At 41.4% G+C, this 19,316-nt stretch overlaps 1 protein-coding gene across 1 annotated transcript in view; it reads left to right on the forward strand.

The window, feature by feature from the left end:
• Window positions 1-19,316, forward strand: part of FBXL2 (F-box and leucine rich repeat protein 2) — a 477,680-nt gene that overhangs the window by 390,856 nt on the left and 67,508 nt on the right. Inside the window, exon 12 of the mRNA XM_078688338.1 lies at window positions 17,026-17,070. Coding sequence (XP_078544464.1) covers window positions 17,026-17,070 — 45 coding nt within the window. The remainder of the gene's footprint in view (window positions 1-17,025; window positions 17,071-19,316) is intronic.

Genomic DNA, 19,316 nt, shown 5'->3' on the forward strand with positions numbered 1-19,316 from the left:
TGAGTATAGAGGGAGACCAGCTGCAGTTTAACTGTCATCAGGGATAGAGATGATGCCCACTTTTCAGATTACGATCACTGCATCAGTGCTCCAACCCTCCCACATTCCACTGCAGAGAGCTTGCAAAAAATGTATCAAGAAAACCAAAATGTCTTCTCTATAGGTGTGCTATGACTCTACGAGTGATTGTGCAGCATCTAGATACCCACACTGAATCGGGCCCAGGCTGAGCACCAAGAAAAAGAGTGACTCCGTGGGGGAATCAAATTGATCTTATACATCTGGGTCATTAGTGAGCGTTATTCCCCATGGTTGGACATCCAACTAGGATAGTTTTTAATTATTGACACTTACAATTTAGTGTCCCTAGGTGTCTCTAGTAGGCTGGAAGTCTCTGGTGTCTCACACATGGCCTGAGATTCCCTTGCCCAATAGTTAGTTGTCGTCAGATGTGACTGGATGTTGGTACCATTTCGCACTTTGTCTTGCTTTCTATTTTTCTCTGCGTTCCTTTGCTTTTTTAAGTCTTCTCCATCTGAATGTCTGAAAAGTATCAGTAAGATTCACTTGCCACTGTCTGTTCAGTAAGTCTAACCTTTCCCCATCCAAAGCGCTAGTTTCAGCCTGTATTAAGATGCCTGTCACAAAGCTGGTAACTGCTGCAGGGAGGCGTTCAGTGGTAATTTCCATCTGACTCCATCATGGCTACTAAAAGAGGAAACCATAAGGAGTGGACCATGCTGGAGCTATCACTATAGCTGCACCTCTCTCCTTTCTTACTCTGAGTAGGTACTTGAGAATCAGAGGGACAGCGTCCATTGCCCAGACATGCTCCTCTCTGATCCTTGAGCAAAATCTCCTCACTTTGGAGCTGAGAGAAGTAGCAAATAGGTTTATCACTGGATATCCCATCTGTGAGTTAACTCCGCAATTAACCTTTGATGGAGACAAATGTCCACAGAAGATGTCATCTCCATGCGGAGATTGTCCACCAAAGTGTTCTTTGGATGTGGATTGTTGAGATGGAGATCAGTCTGCGTTTGGCCCAACGAAACTGCTTATCTGCAATCCTTGCAAGCGACTGAGACTTGGTTCCCCCTTTCTGCTGACAGAAGCTTTTGCTGTTATATTGTCCACCATGATCAGAACCACTGCTCGCTTCAAGTGGTAGAAAAATGATTTCATGGTTAGACATATATTGGATAATCTTCTGCTCTGGAAGAGAGACCAGAGCCTCGGGGTTTGGCGCACCACTATCCCATCAGACTGGTGTCTGTTGTCACAATTCTTGAAGAATGTGTTGTAGCATCACTGGGCCCTTTTTTTTTTTATCACAAACCTCTTTGTTTTATCACTCTCCTTATTCTCTTTCACTTGGTGCTCCGATGGGTCTTGCTTTGGGAGGGGTCGGGCATAAGGGATCCAACTCAAGTTTCCAATGAAAACCAGGAATTGGGTAACTGACCTATAAACTTGCAATTACAATCAAGTATATGAATCTCAGAACTGAGCTATACAAGTAAAGTATTTTCCCGGCTATACCAAATATCCTGAAAAAATCCAGTCGAACCAAGATCATACAAACTAACAATTCAGTTACAGCTCTGCAGAATAATAACATTAGTATCTGCTGTCCAGATATCTTGCTATTACAATTCCCTCCAACTATCAATAACTCAATTGAAATGCACAATCAATTATTCGAGACAAATCATGGAAAGACAGAAACAGGATTTAATTCATCATAATTATTAAAGGAATAACTACATCAATATCAGATGTTTAGGACCTAAGAGTATAAGATAGTCAAGTCAAAATTTGAGTTTGCCATTTATTATCAAAGTGCTGGGTAGATTCAGGAAGGGACATGGACCATGACAGCTCACAAGTACTCTCCCATGAGATGGAAAGAAGTCTCAGAATCGCGCACATCGTGTATGCATCAGTCGAAAAGAAAGCCAATAAAGTCTGCAAGGAAGTTCCAAAAGCTCTGCCAAAAGGGTGAAGAGTAAGTACAAAGAATGTCTCTCCTTCTGTGTGTCACATCAAAAATATAATCCTCAAGTTCCAGGGTGACACCTCCTGGGTCACCTCATATGGTCAGACCATTCAGTCCATTGGTCAGGTTATATGGAGTGATTGTCATGCAACATAAAGATGATAGCAGAAAGATGGTGTTTTTCACGTAAGCTGTCGAACCATCCAGTGTGTATAACTTTCAAACAATAGTCCTTTTTCAAAAGTACATGAGTGAGTTCAAGAGGGCTGTTTCTCATGGCAGATGTTCCTATAGTAAAATAATTGTTGCAAGCAGTCCTAGTATGCGAATGGGAACTCTCCCTCTGAGATATCGTTTCTCTACACTTGCAAGTTTACGAAGCCTTTCCATGAGAACAGAATCAAGCAAAGTAAGGAAAATGCTGGCCTAAATTGAACTCTGTTCATGAAATTGAGAATATAAAATAATGGAAATGCACATTTAATTTATAACCTTTGGGACCTTATATATTTCTTTCCACTTATTTCACTCATAAACCATTTTAGTTGTACTGTAAACCGCATTTGCAACTATGACACATTACTGTATTTTCAGTGTACAAATGTGTAAAATTATTCCAAAACATAAATTAATAATAATGTTTCTGGTGATTCATATTAGTACATGTATGAAGATTATTCCCTAAAAGTTTCAGAGCCTTTGGTTTTTATATAAACGTGCAGCACTCCTTTCTACTCAGTGCACAATTTCACATATGTAAAATATGGAGTTGGGAATGGGGCTTGTCAATAACACACATAATCCCATCTAGATTACATTTCTTTTCATAAAATCTCCACACACATTTTATTTCATAAGGGTAGTTAGTAAAATGTTCTACCCATCTGAATTTGTCACTTAACATCTTCTATTACATTTTGAAAAGATACACCAGTACTAGTAAATAGAGTACAATCTGTTATTCAAATGACTAATTTTCATGAACAAATTTCTCGTCTGCATGCTTTTACGATGCAGAAATTAAGTCTTCTCATGATTTTTTTTATGATTCTTCACGGTATAATTAGCACAGTTGGTGCATGTTTGTAATGTTTCTCTCAAATGTGTCATAATCAGTTGTATATGCCAGTTAAAGGCCTTAGCAGTTTATCTGCTTCCTCAAACCCCCATTTGATGGCCAAGTAAGCCATCACAACATTATCTTATCTGATGCCACACATTACAACTGTGTAGTCTTCATTATTTTAAATCTAGATTTTTCTAAAGCCTACATTTCGTCATAGTGCCCACATTGTTTATCTTCCTATTCTATTTCAGCTCTTTTCCTTTTTATTCCTCTAGTTTTTTTCTTAGTTTTCAAATGTCTATAAACTTTGAAGATGATAATCAAGGTCGATATACAGATAGCAATTGTCAAGATGGACTACAAAATGTTTCCCAACAATATATTTCCTAGGTTTGTGAACCATTTACCTATTGAAGAAAATCCATTTTTTCAATTCATTTCCAAGCACCGCCAGATTTTAAAATAGTCTCTTTCAAGATGTGTATTATTCTTAATAAGTCTTTACTTTTATCTGGAATGTAAGTGCAACAATGTTGCTTCTTTAGCATCCTGCAGACTCAGCATATTGTTGTGAGAATGTGAGAATGATGTCTAAAGCAAGACGGTTTTGAATAACCATAGATCTCATGGCAATCCTTTCAGTATCTATTGCTAATAATTCTCCAGCAGTGTCAGTAGACAGCTTGTCTACCACAGTAGAGAGTTTTTGTATCTTATGAGAATTTAGTATTAACCCATCAGATGGTATTATGGCTCCAAAAATGTCTCCCACTATCTCTCCAATACGTGTACCACTCTAAAGTTATCAATGTGTTACTTTGTTGGTTTCATCAGATTGACCCACATGATACATTTTTGGAAAGACTACTCCCATTTAACAAGTTCCATTCCATTTTTAGGCAGCATATAATAGGCATTTTCCCCACAGATGTAATAAATTCCACAGAATAAAGGTCCAACACCTCCCAGAAATAATCCCCAATTTCCCAGAACTTGGAACGTATGGTCACATTCGATGGAACCAACAAAGTTTGTATCAGTTTCAATACTACGCCTTAATATACACAGCTTTCCTCTATGTTGCCAATCTTAAGCAATATCAGCCTGGTATCACATTATTTTGAGAGCTGAATACTTAGGCGCCCAAGATGGTATCCCAGTATGATTTGCAGCCTTAACCATGATCTCTCTTCATCCACCCTCTATCGACTCTCCAAATTTATTTTCCACATTATGTAAGAGGTAGGTTAGGTTGTGTCGGTGTGTCTACACTCTTTGTAGGCTTAAAGAATTCTTCCATCATTTCAGCTGTTTTAGTATCGGGCAAAGGATTTATATTTTTCCTATCAGGCACTACAGAAAAGATTAAATCATAGTTAGAAAATTAATACTAAAACTGTCCTTTGCCATAAAATAGGCTTGTTAATATGCTACAAGAAATTCCATATGTTACAGGCAAATGGTAATAGTTCACTCCCTCAGAAACTGATGTAGCAAGTGCAAGCACACATAACAATCTCTGGCATCCATGGTTTCAACATACTCGTACAAAAGCTTTGTAAATAAATTGATTGAAAAATCATCAGTAGACTGATCTCCATGCAATATCATTTGAAGTGCTTAGTCCATTGTGATTCACTAAGTTTCTAATAGGCACAGAAGTAGGCTCAGGTTTTTGTCAAATATATATAATGGGGCAAATTCAAAACTATAAGAAATACTACAAATGCCACAGAAAATATAGCAAGTATACAGGCACATACACATTTGCATTTTGATGATATCGCATTTGGATCCATGGCTTTCCCCAGAATCAGAGCTTACGACACTTTGATGAATATGGATTTGATAGCAATAGCAGCACAAGTATGATTCAGGAAGCTTGTTTTTTGCAAGGCTTCAGCTACATTATTTATAGTCTTGTAAATGCAGGTTCTCTGTAAAGGCACAGTTCTCGTATATTGTAAAATTTCTTCAACACAATTGACCCATTTCTTTTATTTGGAAATGTATTTTTAAAAACTTCAATTGGAACGCAAAGCAAGGTGGCTCATGCAAACTTAGAGTGTTGCTGCAAAAGGTGTTATATGTTTTTTCCTAGTCATTTAGTGCCAAATAAGTCCATTCAGGTGCAGCGTATTTTTGACTTGGTATTGTAGCTCTTTTGGACCTTCTCACCGATGGCCCTTCATCATCACGGACGCTTTGTTCAGACTGACTAAAGACTTCTACAATTGTTTGTGGTACTCTTCCTTCTGTCAAACTGCTTCTTGGTCTATCTTATCTTCTGGGCCAGTGGTCTCTCTGTGCTACTCCTGTTTCAGGTGTACTGTTCCCTCCTTCAGTGAGGTAAAAATCATACCTACTCAACTCTTCCTCTCGTGACCCTTTGGTACCTGTCAGAGCCAACTCTATTGAACCTTCTGCAGGACCAGTGAACGGAGTCTTAGTAGCAGGAGCCCCCTCTACAGCTTGGCTAATCTGAGTTGGTTGTCTGAAACGGGTGCTGTTTCTTCAAGAGGATATGGAACTCTGTGAGTATGGGTGGCATGCAACCAATTTGGAACACCACCACACTTGGCAGTTGTGGTTACCAGGATCACCTTGAATGGCCCCCGCCAATGAGGTTCCAAATACGACTTGCGTATTTGTTTCTTCACGTGGACTCCCCAACCTACTGAGACACAGAACATACCACAACAGTAAGTCCTTTACAGTATTTGAGCACCAAATCATCTGTAATATTCACCAATCCATTGGAAGGAACTGCGGGCTGTCTCCTACCCCTCCCCATAATTTCTTTGTGATACAATAGTCCTGGGCTTCTGTTTGGGGTACTTCTCAAACTCATCAACACAAGAGGCATTGCATCAGGCCATTTTCGAAAAGTTGAAGCGCACACTTTCTGCCAACCTAGATTTCAGTGTTCTGTTGATCTGCTCCTCAATTCCAGAGGTTTCTGACCGATAGGCACAATTGAGCTTTTGGTCAAATTGTAATGCTCTTTTGGGCCTCATTGTAAAAAGGGTTCCCTCTGTCTGACTCCAAAGAAGCCGTGAATCCAAAACGCAGTATCAACTCCCTCAACAGGAACTTGGCTACAGTTAGACTGGTATTTCGTCTTGTTGGGTAAGCTTCTACCCAGCGCGAGAATATACAAACAATTACAAGCAGCTATTTTAAGCCATTGCACATGGGAATTGTGATGAAATCAAGCCGCATTCTGTTAAAAGGACCTCCTGACCTCCCTACATGACTCGTTGCTACTGGTGCTCTTTTCCCCACATTTTGTTGTTGATGCAACATGCAGCGGTCACACAGAGCTTCTGCTACCAATCTAAACTGTGGGTAAACCATGTCTGGCAAAAAAGACACATCTTACCATCCCTCACAACATGTGCCGAACTGGGTTAGTATCGGCCATTGGAGGCAGTAAAATATCTGGTAATACAGGTCTTCCATCAGTGTACTCCCACACCTCATCTTCCTGCCTTCTAATGCAATCTGCTCTGATCCATCCTTGTTTCTCAGCATCTGGTACTTCATGCTGTAATGCTTTCACTTTCTCCCACATAACAGTTTGCAATGTGTGACATCAGTGTTCTCTCTCAGGGGATCTCCATTGAAGGTGTAAGAATTTAGAGCACCATAACTCGCTTTCTCATCTGCATAGCGGTTTCTCACTGACATAATCATTGCCCAGCCTATGATCAGCACACTATACCACGGCCATTTGAGCAGGCAATTGTAGTGACAACAAGATGTTTTTCACACTCTTTCCATTTTGGATAAGGTGCCTTCACCAGGTCATTAAGCCCTGCTGTGACAATTGCCAAAGTCATGAACAACGCCAATTCCATACTGATTGTCGGTGAAGATGGTAACTGGCAATTTGTCAGAGATGTTACAGGCTTTCAACAAAGCCACGAACTCGGCCACTTGAGCAGAAAACGCACCATGCAACCACAAAGCTTCAGTCACTCCCGCAACTGTACATACAGTATATGCAGCCTTTATATTTCCTTATGCAACTTGCAAACAAGATCCATCAACAAACAGCATATGATCCGATTCAGGAAAAGGGGTGTCAAGGATATCTGGCCTCGGTTTTGTGAACAGGTCAGTCACGTCCATGCAATCATGATCAGCCTTATCAATCACAAACTCATTTCCAGGAAGGGGCATCAAATTTGCAGGATTCAAACTTGTGCATTGCATCAAAGTCACATTCTCGGCTCCCAAGATTATCTGCTCATACCTTGTAAGGTGGCTGTTTGTGAAGTGTGGTGTTGGAGTGCGATCAAGCAAGACCTCAACTGATTGTGGCGTATAAACCATTAGCAGATGTTTCATCAGAATGCCCTCACTCTGCTTTAAACTCACACATGTTGCAACAACAGATATCAAACATCCAGGCAATGCGGCGGCAACAGGGTCAAGAGTTGCCGAAAAATATGCTCGAGGCCTGTGTGCAGTACCATGCATCTGAGCTAGTACTGATAATGCGTAGCCCTCGGGCTCACTGCAAAACAGAAAAAAGCTCTTCTTGTAATCAGGCATTCCCAAAGCTGGAGCTCAACAAAGATTCTCTTGCAGTTCCATAAAAGTGTGCATGCAATCATCATCCCAAGGTGCCAGATCTGACACGGCTTTGTGCGTCAGCCTCTGACAATGTTTGGCTGTCAGAGAAAAATTGAGAATCAATTGTCGACAGTAGCCAACCATTCATAAAAGCATGCAAACTTCCTTTTGAGTACTTGGGGGACTCATGTTCAGACTGTCAGTGAGCCTGTCCTGGGACACTTTCCTTGCTCCTTTCTCAATATGATGTCCTAGATACAGAACATCTCTTGCAATATTGCAATTTGGACGGTGACACCTTATGTCCATTCACAGTGAAATGATTCAGTAAAGCGATGGTATCGCAAATGCAAACCTCCTGAGTACTTGATGCTACCAAAAAGTCGCAATGTACTGGACAAGAACAGAATGATTAGGCATCTCCAGAGACTCCAAATGTTGCTTTGAAATCTGGTTAAATATTTAGGGTCTTTTCGTATACCCTTATGCAACTCAGCACCATGCCAAAACACGACTGCCGAACCGGAAAGCAAAAAGATAATGATTGTCCTCGTGCAACTGTTTGGAAAAACAGGCTTGACACAAGTCAATGAAAAAACAACACTCTGGTACACATGGAATCTGGAATAAAATCCCTGCTGGATTCGGTAACACAGGACAACATGGGAATACAATCTGATTAATTTTGCAAACATCCTGAAAAATGCAGAATTTACCATTGGGTTTTTGTAAAACCATAATAGGAGAATTAAATGGACTCACCTTTCTCAATCATTGAACCAATCAAATGGGAAATCGATGCAATGGTTTCTGGAATCAAATTATATTGCGGGATTCGTGGGAATTAAACATTAGTCTTCAAAGTAATTTTGACTGGAGTCACAACTTTGATTAGATTTGATTAGACCAATATCTTTTTGTGTAAAGTCCAAAATGTCTGGAAATACAGTGTCTCTCAGTTCTGGAGGTAGGTCATCTGTGGTTAACATGGGGAACAATAATTTGATCGCTGAATCCTGTTAAGCCAATTTAAAGACAACATCCTTAGCTAGTGTGTGAAACTCAATTCCCTTTGGAGTACAATAAATTGAGCAATTGAGTTTGCACAAAACTTCTCTTCCCAGTAAGTATACTGGGCTTGAATCACACACAACAAATGTGTGCAAATGCTCAAAAGAACCTATTTTCACACGATTTGACACTCCTACAAATTGGATTCTTTCTCTTGGGAGGGGTAGGTCTGGAATTTCCGCTGTTCTTACAATAGAACGGGTAGCACCAATATTGCCAAGAAATAAAATATGAGTTCCATTTACCTTGCCGTCCACGTAGGGATCACTCTAGTCTGCCTCCAAAGATGCTGCAAGCACGCATTCCTGCTCCTTTCTCAGGCACCATCATTGGTATAGGTCTCAGTCTGCATCATCTATTTGCATCAAAGAATATTGCTGAGACCCATTCTGATTTGCTTGAGATTCTGCATCTGTATGAAAACCATTTTTTTAAAATGGTATTTCTGAATCTGACATTCATTTGGGGAATCAGGGCTAGGGTCACATTTTGAGTTTGGTTTCTTTCTCTGTGAACCAGTTTAGTCTGTACCAGTCCATCTCCCTGTGACTGTGAATTCCCAATATTCTGAATCTGTACCCCATTTTCTTAATTAATTCGATTAAATCTACATTCACGCTTCCAATACCCTAACTTACCGCAAATTTTACACAGATTTGTCCTCTTCAACACATCAATTGAAACACCTCGACCTCTAACCTGGGGCTGCATACTCTGCTGTTGGCCCCTACTTACCCTTCGCACTGTTGGGGTCTGCTGATATCCTCCCTGCACAATAAAAATGGAATCAACACCTGTTCCACGTAACCCTTGTGAACTGCTTTCATTTGGACAATCATTTGCTTTTCTTTGAGCTTCTAGTGTTTTGAGTAAATTTCATCTCCACAATATTTTGTATAACAGACTATTTAAACTACAGGCTTACTCTGACAACAAATTAAATGTTGCTGGATCATGCTGCTAATCTCAGGTCTCAGTCTATACACAAACCGATAAACACAATGTCCCATATCTTTTTGGAACACATTTTTCATTCCACTGTATTGCTTGAATGCCTGCAATAACCTCTCGTAGTAAGATTAACTGTTTCCTTAAATTTTTTAGTTGTCCTGTCAATTTAGGAGAAGTTTTCCCTTTTAAATAGGTAATGGCTTTGTTATAATTCTTCATCACCTCAGGAAATGGTGCACCTGTGCGAGCATTCCGAGCTGTTCTATTTAGGCCAATCAACAGCAATTTTACATTACACCCACAAGTAACTTGGGACAACCATGTCAAATAAGGGATTTAAAGTGGTCAGCAAAACCTTTGAAGCCTTCACAAACCTTTCAAATTGTTTGTACCTTTCAACAAGATAATGTTCACAATCTTGGAAAGTCATTTGTAAAGGACAATATGTCTGGTCTAGTTCAAGGGACGTGTACATATCCTCCTCCAGGTACCTCCCTCATAGAAAGAATCCTCACTCCCTAACCCCCAACATCTTCGGTGATCAGGAACATTTGCATGGTAACTTTATTTGTTTCCTTCTTCTTGGCCCATTGGCCTTCTCATTTTTCCTGCTCTCCCCATTTCTTAAGGATAGCCAGTAATTCTTTAATCTGTAGCCTTATTCCTGAAGGTCTGATGTTTTCAATCTCCCTGTCACTAAAAATTATTCTGTAGGGTTTTTGTAATGTTTTGACATTTGTACATCCACTCTATATTTCAGCGCCAATTCAGATACATTTTCATATGTATTTCGAGCACATCTGCTAAAGTTTTGGCTGATGAACAATAATTCAAAAACAACAATTGATGGACTGAATACAGAACAATGTCATACATTCACACCATAACAGAGATCCGGCCATTCCAGTTTGAACCCAGCCATATGCAAATCAGTCTTGACCCTGTGCCCAGTGGGAACAGTCCCGCTCAAACTGCCTGGCCAGGTCCTCCCTGGACTGGAAACAAGCATCCTAGGACTGGTTTGGGGGGTTCATCCCTCATCAGCCAGGATAGCTTGACTCCATTGTCTTGGAGAGCACAGGACCTCCCCTCCTCTGGGCATACCCGTCCCTTTTGAGGTGACCAATGCAAAAACAACAATTGATGGACAGAATGCAGAACAATGTCATACATTTACCCCAGTACAGAGATCTGGGCCTAAATGTCATAAATGTCATGACTGGTTTGCATATGGCTGGGTCTAAACTGCCATCGCATGGTGAGCAAAAGAACAATGGATTTAACCCAGATCTCTTGACAGGGCGTGAATGTATGATTTATTTAGCAATCCGTCCATCATTTGTTTGCGTAGCACGATGAACAATAATTCATCATCCTGATAAGCAAATATCCTAGCAGGGCTTATGGTTCCTATAATCCTTTCTTCTAATTCCATCTCGAGTCTGTCGACATCAAGGGGCCTATCTATTTTCGTTTCCCAGGGCATTTGTTCCATTAATTCCAACACCTGTATCAATTGGACGAGTAACTATGCCTTTAAGCCAATCATCTAAGTTAGCCCTTCTGTTGTATTTCCTAATAAATCCTCATGCTTACCTTCCATTCTTTCAATAGGTGTAGACTGTGAAAGGGACACATCAGAGTCTTGCGTTCTCATCAGAAGAATGTTTCCTGTAGTATTCTGAGTTACCCGCTGTGAAGTTACCACACCATTGTCAGGTACATACAAGGTTTGGGCCTGTCCTGACCTTCCACTAGAAGAATCTAATCGAGTAGAATGTACACTCAAACCAGTGCTAGCTTCACAAGGAGTATCAGCTGGGGTTGGAATTAAAGTTGTCTGTCTCAATCTCAAATCTGCAGGCGTAGAAGTTGAACTATTTATCCCAGTAGAGACAGATAATGTATGTACATGTTTTCCTCTATTCCCAGGCTGTAATAAAGGTACTACAGGACCTATGGTCACTGGGACAGCCGGAGCATCTGGTGGATTCAAAACAGTCTGATTATTCACATTAAGCATCCTTATGTTTCCACCAAATGGCGTGAAGGAGGTGTGTGGAACTGGATCTATGGGCATGGCAGGCACATCAGGAATTTTTCCCAAATCAGAACTTGTTAAACTCTGGGGTTGGGCTTCAATATAAGATGGTGGACAGTTCAGTTATAATAATTTTAAGAATTCATCATCAAATTCATGATCACTATCTCCATCCGGAGATAGTGTTTTTGGCTCTACAAGATGCCTTTTCTTCTCCTTACGCTTCCCTCCCTCCCTCTTTCTCTACAGCTATTACGGGATACATTCTGGTTCCCTCTACTATATCTCATCTACCTTCGACATATTGGTTTAAAGTATTCTTGTACCTTCCCTGACATTTCTGTTTGTCTTTTTGAGGGGCAATATGTTATCATTCACTAATTGCCTTGAACTGCATTTGCCTAAGCGGCAGTTTAATCTCATATAATTGTCTCCTCAAATTTTCAAAAATTCTAACATTAAATGTTCCATATTATGGGAAAGTTAATGCTCCATCATTTTCAGTGTATATCATCCAATTTTCAAGCCATGTACACTTGTGATATCCTCTCTCTTGGGACACATACAGTGCTGGTGTACCTTCAGGCACAATAAGTACCTCTCCTCAATTGGAAACAGGTACATCCTCCTGCATTAAGCTCCTCAAATGTTTGCAAATACATTTTTTATCGCAGATTGTAAATGCTGTCCTTCACAAATAACACTCTTCAATCCATTTCCCCTACACTTCCTTATTTAGCTTCTTCACAGTCAATACCAGCGCGGCACACTGTGACGTATTTAAACTATCACACCAACCGACCAATACCAGCGCGGCACACAGTGACATCAATATCACTTCTCGCAGGGACTTCACCTCCTTTATAAGCATTTGTGTGCGTTTTCTATACGCAAAAATCTTTACACTGCAAGCTATTTCAAAAACTCTGTCTGCTCCACTAAAGAAATGATAGTTCCCTTCACACAAGAAGTCTAACCAAATACAATGATCTAATCTGTTTTCCTGTACACTTCAAGTGAGGCCTCCACCAGCGCGATCCCACTCAGGTTGTCGTGAATATCTCCCTGTTCTCTGAGAGCAACCATATTCCTCACCCACACAAAGAAAGTTTTCCTTCTCTTGGTAGTACTGCCGATGACATCTCACAAACAGCACATTCGAAACACAGCAGGCAACTTACTCAGCATATGCCATACTGAGACCACCTGTGATCTTACGTCACGACGGACCTGATACCAACTTCAACTTTTTTGCATAAAGGGCATCGCTCAAATATGGAATTTAACCACTTTGCATAACCTCATACAGACATTTTACATTACTGCAATCTTAGATTGAGCATTTGCACTACGCAACCCTATTGATACTCACACCACTGCTTTAAACCGCCTTTGTCGTACTCTGTTGGTACCAGCACTTGGTCTCCTTCAACCGAACATGAGCTTGAGCTTGAGATCAAAGTGAGTAATTTTGGTTAGGGAATTTCAATAGGGATCTCAGTGATGCCACACCCATACCCTAACTTAATCGGACAAATAAACCATCTGACATGCTACCAGAATTACTGTTGTAGTAGGGCGGTTTTTGATCACAGACTTCTTTGTTTTATCACTCGCCTTCGTTTTCATTCACCAAGTCCTTTAATGGATCTTGCTTAGTGCCGAGAGGAGTCGGACATAGAGGATCAACCTCCAGTTATCCAAAGAGGACCAGGAATTGGGTGACTAACCTAAAAACTCGTAATTATCTTCATGTATATAACTCTCAGAACTAAGCTGTACAAGTAAAGTATTATCACTGCTAGACCAAATCTCCTGAAGAAATTCATTCAAATCAAGCTCATACAAACCAATAATTCAGTTAGGGCTATGCAGAATAACAACATTAGTATCTGCTGTCCAGAGATCTCTCTATTAGAATTTCCTCCAACCATCAATAACTCGATTGGAATCCACAATCCATTATTGGAAACAAATCATGAAGAGCTACAAACAGGATTTAGTTACGGATAGATCTATCATAATTATTAGAGTAGTAAATACACAATATCAGGAATTTAGGACCGAAGAGCACAAGATAGTCAAATCAAAATGTTAGTTTGCCATTAATTACCAAAGCTTTGGTAAAGTTCAGTAAGGGACATGAGCCATGACAGCTCACAAGTGCTCTCCCATTCGAGGGAAATAAAGCTGAGAATAGCGCACACAGCATATGATCAGTTGAAAGGAAAGCCAACGGAGTCCCAAGGAAGTTCCAAAAAGCTCTACCCAAAGGGTGAGCAGTAAGTCCAAAGAATATCTTCTCTTCTCATTGTCACATCAAAGTATAATATCCTCAAGTTCCGGGGTGACACCCCCTGGGGCATCTCATCTGGTCAGACCACTCAGTCCATTGGTCAGTTCATATAGGGTGATTGGTATGTAGCATAAAGAAGACACACAGCAAAAATTTGGTGATCATTACGTAAGCTGTCGAACCATCCAGTGTGTATAACTTTCAAACAATAGTCCTTTTGCAAAAGCACAAGTGAGTTTAGGAGGGCAGTTTCTCAGGGCAGATGTTTCCACAGTAACGAAATTGTTGCAAACAGTCCTAGTATGCGAATGGGAGCTCTCCCTATGAAACATAGTTTCTCTACACATTGCAAGTTTACAAAGCAATTCCATGAGAACAGAATCAAGCAAAGTAAGGAATTTGCAGGCCTAAATTGAATTTGGTTCATGAAATACAGAATATAAAATTATGGAAATATACATGTGTGAGAGAGGTGGAGCACAGTCTTCTGGGTGGGTGGTGGAACTTGAGGTGGTGGTTGATGTAGACGGGTCCTTGGTTGTGAAGGGCTTTTTGTGTGTGGGGTAGCAGCTTGAATATGCATTCCTTCTGTGTAGGGAGTCAGTGGGGTTGTCTGAGCTGCGGTCTGATGTGGGTTTGTCGTGGGAGGTTATGGACGAGTTTCGCTGCAGCATTTTGTATGGTCTGAAGTCTCTGTAGAAGATATACAGCGATTCATGCATAGAGAGAGTTGCCATAATCCAGTCGACTGATGTTGAGCGCCTGTGTCATGGTGCACCTTGTCTACAGAGGGAGCCATTTAAAGATTTTCCTTAGCATACGCATTGTGTGGAAGCATGCAAAGGATACAGCATTGGCCTGTGCTTTTATTGTGAGCTGTTGAGGATGATACAGAGGTTTCTGGCCTGGCCTGGTCGGGTGGGGTGGAAGAGGGCCCAATGTGTGATGGCCACCAGGAGTCATTTCCGGGGTCGGTGTCATTCCCGAAGCGCAGCACTTCAGTCTTGTCAGTGTTGAGCTTCAGGCAGTCGGCAATGCTTGCCATGGCTATTGAAGTTGATTCTGATGGTGATTGGGTCATCGGAGAGGGAGAGGATGTGTTGAGTGTCGTTTGCATAGGATATGATGTTGAGTCTGTGTGCTCTGATAATGTCGGCGAGGGGGGTCATGTAGGTGTTGAAGGAGTATGGCTGCAGATGAGCCCTGGGGGGGCACCACAGAGCCTGTTCTTGGGTTCAGAGGTGTAGGGTGGTAAGTGAATTCTCTGTGTTCTTCCCATGAGGAAGGAGGAGATCCACCTGAGAGTGTCCTCTTGAACGCCGATATGGTGTAGTGGCATACTGTGTTGAATATTGTAGAAAGATCGAGGTGGATCGGCCGTCATTTCTCCCCATTCGAAGAGGACTCTTGTGACAGGGTGATGTTGTTTCCTCTGGCTGTTTGATTGGAGAGCTCTTTGATGCTGTACTGTTCTTTGCTGTGGTTAGAACTGGCATCAATGCGTGCAGCTAGGGCATTCTTCCTCTCCGTCAGCTGACTGTGGTAGAGGTTGAGAGAATTCTTGCAGGCTGCCCTGTTGGTGGTGTCTTATCTGGTGCCCCATCTCCTTTCCCACTGTTTGCTGCCTCACTTTGCTGTCCAGAGTTCTTGGGTTAACCAGCTGGCCTGTTCGGAAGATTTCCTGTCTGTTGTTTATGATTAGGTCTGGTCTGTTGGTGATCCAGGTGTTGAGAGTCTTGATTCGTTGGTCCAGGTTGGTGGTGGCTCCTGGGTTGGAGCAGTGGAGCGCTTCCATCCATTGAGTCTCTGTCACTTTGCTCCGGCTGTGGTGGGGGGCGCTGGGCATCAGTGGGGTGCTGGAGATGTTGAAGTGGACGATTGAGTGCTTGGTCCAGGTGAGTTCTGTTACATGGCTGTACTTTTCACGGTTGCTGGAGGTGAAGATCTGGTCAAGAGTATGTCGTGCAAAATGAGCCTGGTTGCTGACAAGTTGGGATACTCAAAGGTTGTTTATACTGTCAAGGGGGCTAGAGGTGTTGGTGTTGTTCAGATCATTGAGTTGGAAGTTTAAGTCATCAAGTAGGATGTAGTCGTTGGAGTCCAGAGCGAACGGCGTGACAAAATCTGCGTTGAAGTGCAGATGCTTGGGCGCGGTGTGGGGGTTGGATAGGTGAGGGTGCCCCTGATGGCTGACTTGCCACCCGTGAGGAGCTTGAAATTGAGGTGTTCCATGTGGGTGGTGGTGTTTTCCATGTTTTTGGTGCACTGAAATGTCTCTTTGTGAATGATGGATATTCCGCCTACGGGTTTGTTGGGCGGGCCTTGTGGGTGATTTTGTATCCATCAGGTATTGCTGTGGCACTGTCCACCACAGATGCTGCTTTTAGCCAGGTTTTAGTGAGGAAGATGATGTCAGGTGTGAGGATGTCAATGAGGTCCCAGAGTTTGGTGGTGTGCTTACATGCGTGTTGAGGAGTATACATTGGTGCTGGTGGTCCGGTTCGGGTGCGGCATGGCGGGTGATCAGTGTGGTGTTTGTCGACGTGATGGAGTGCATGGTGGTACAGCTGGTATGGAAGGTGCAGCTGATGCAGGAGAATTGTCCTCCCTTTGAGTGCAGTGACACACGCAGCAGTGCTAGTTTGGTCGGCCGACATTCAGGGCAAGTAGTAGCGATCACATAACGTCCATTCAACCTCAAGTTACTTATTCTACTCATACAGCTGTGTTTTTATAGAAGCGTCTGCTCACGCAGTTTGGGAATGTTGCCTGCTTCAGTCTCACTATTAGTTAAAATAGGTGTTATGATGACACAAAATGTCATTCTGCAGGTGCACCATTGTGTAAGGATAGTAAGTGCTCTAAAGTTTTCCTTTATGTGGTGCTTCATTGCATTTAGGTGTGCAATATTTATATGGCATTTAAGGGATCTCATTTGCCTTCTTAACATTTGTTAATACTTTTAGAAATTAGATTATAGATGGACTATTAAGTATTTCCCTCCTTTTGTCTTCTTTCAGAATTGCCATGAGCTTGAAAAGATGGATCTAGAAGAGTGCATTCTGGTGAGACTTAACATGCTCTTTCTCAGCTGTCAGATTTTTTTTATGACTAGCCAATACTATATGTTAGCTACATTTAGCTCAGGCATTCTGCATTTGTGCAATGGTTATTTTTAAGGGTAGGTGATGTTTTACAAATTGACTAAATAAGCAGTTTGTGAAGTATGTTAACATTGTAGCAACCATTTCAGCAAATAATTTTTCCACATGGATGCATTTTACCTGTGTTCCCTAAATTCCATTGGAAGAGTACATTGAATTCCTAGGCCCATCAAAAGGTATTCGTTTTCAAACTGAAAGCAATCAGAATCTCTGTGTGAAAATACTGCAGTAAAACTTGGGAAAATTGTTGTGAAAATATCAATTTCCGAATGTTACTCTCTCGAAACTGTAATTCCTGTTATTCCCCCACACTAGAAATTATCTAAGCCCCTTTTAATAGTGTTTTACATACTATATATAGTTATGACTAACTGTTTCATGATGTGTTTTGAAATGTGTATTGTGTAGTATGTTTTCCAATGCGAACTCAGCCAAAATACTGCACGTTGTCACTTTTCTTATTGAATGTGTAGGTTTCATTGGGCACTATTTACCTCACTTTCAGTTCTAGGATACCACAGACCCTCCTACAGTCTAGTATTCAAAGGTCGCAAGCATTGGAATTTTATTGCACCACCACAATAATACTTTTTAGTGGTGCCTGTTGGTTGTTAGATTTGAGTGATTAAATGGGCCTTTATTAACTTTCATTGTAGTTTGTGCCATTCTGGACAAGTCGCTTTTCTGGAAGCAAAAGAATCTGTATTGCACATCAGAAAATATTTGGTGCTGTGAAAGGAAAATCTCCCATGCAGAAAACATCTTATTTATAGTTCCAATGGTAACCAGCATATTTTTAGTGGATTCATTAATCCCTGTAAATATTGTAATCCTTTATTGCAATGTTAGTCTCTGTTGAGCATAACTGGTATTAAGCCAATAATATGAATTGCACATTGTTTGAATGCTTGTTAATGTTATCAACCGGGTTACAGCTAATATATATATATAACTTATATGTCTACTTACCTTATTTCTGTGTATTAAGAAATATTGTAAAGCAAAGCTGTCAAACTATGCATAATTTTTCATTCACATAAAATAGGTCTCAAATAAATTATAGTTTCTTACATTGTAGTATCTGTATATACGACTATATTACCTACTGGCGGTTGCCAGTAGGTAGTTATAGTTGGAACCTAGTTTCCATAGGAAAAGCATTTTTTGATTTTCTAATAACTTTGGCGTCATTTGACGGATCTTCGCGAAATTCTCCCCCTCCCCCACCCCCAAAAAAAAGTCTTTCCAGGTCAGCTCCTATCCTGAAAGTTTGGGGGTGATTCGTCAAGCCGGGGGTCCCAAACCGCGTTTCCCCATGTTAATTTCCATAGGAAATTTTGAGATGGGCTACAGCCCAAACTGCTGAGCGGAATTACTCCAAATTCGGCAAAAAGGTAGAGCTTGGTTCAGAAAGCGGCCTTTTTTTCAAATGGTGTAAATCCGTTCAGTAGTTTTTGAGAAATTCAAAAAATAAGGGTCAAAAAATCAATTTCCCATAGAAAACTTTAGGCAAGGCTACAGCCGAAACTACTGAACAGAATTACCCCACATTTGGCAAAAAGATAGTGCTTGGATGAGAAAGCGACCTTTTTTTAAATGGTGTAAATCCGTTCAGTAGCTGCTGAGAAATTAAAAAAATAAAAGTTTTGATATGTGGGAGGAGCGTAACCCACGAGCACGAGCTTCACTGTGATTGGCTGCTAACACTGCAAACCAGGAAGTGTTGGCAGCCACCTTGTGACTCGGTAGAAGCGAGTCACCAGAAAACAGAGAATCAAAGATATAAAACAAGAGAAGGGGGCAGAGTAAAAACACCCTGGCCCCCTAAACCTGCTCAATGGGTCCCAGAAGGGCCCAAAAAAGATTATTATTATTATTTTTTAATTTTGGCGCAATAAGCGATAGGGTCGCAAATTCTGACAAAATTGTTTAAAAACAATGAAGCGCGGGTTCCAGCGTTTTATTTTAATGAGGCCCCCGGGTGGGCCAGGTCCCGGGGGCATTTCGTAAAAAATAATAGCGGGGGCCCGCTGGGGACCCCGCAGCTCCAAGGACCACCACCTCCCCGGGGCTTCACTCATGTTGGGAGGGGGGCCGCGTGGTGCCCCTCCAGGAGCAAGTGATGGCCATGGGGCCCGCCACCCCCC

The sequence above is a fragment of the Lissotriton helveticus genome, chromosome 4_1 (assembly GCF_964261635.1).
Source record: "Lissotriton helveticus chromosome 4_1, aLisHel1.1, whole genome shotgun sequence".
Classification (NCBI taxonomy): Eukaryota; Metazoa; Chordata; class Amphibia; order Caudata; family Salamandridae; genus Lissotriton; species Lissotriton helveticus.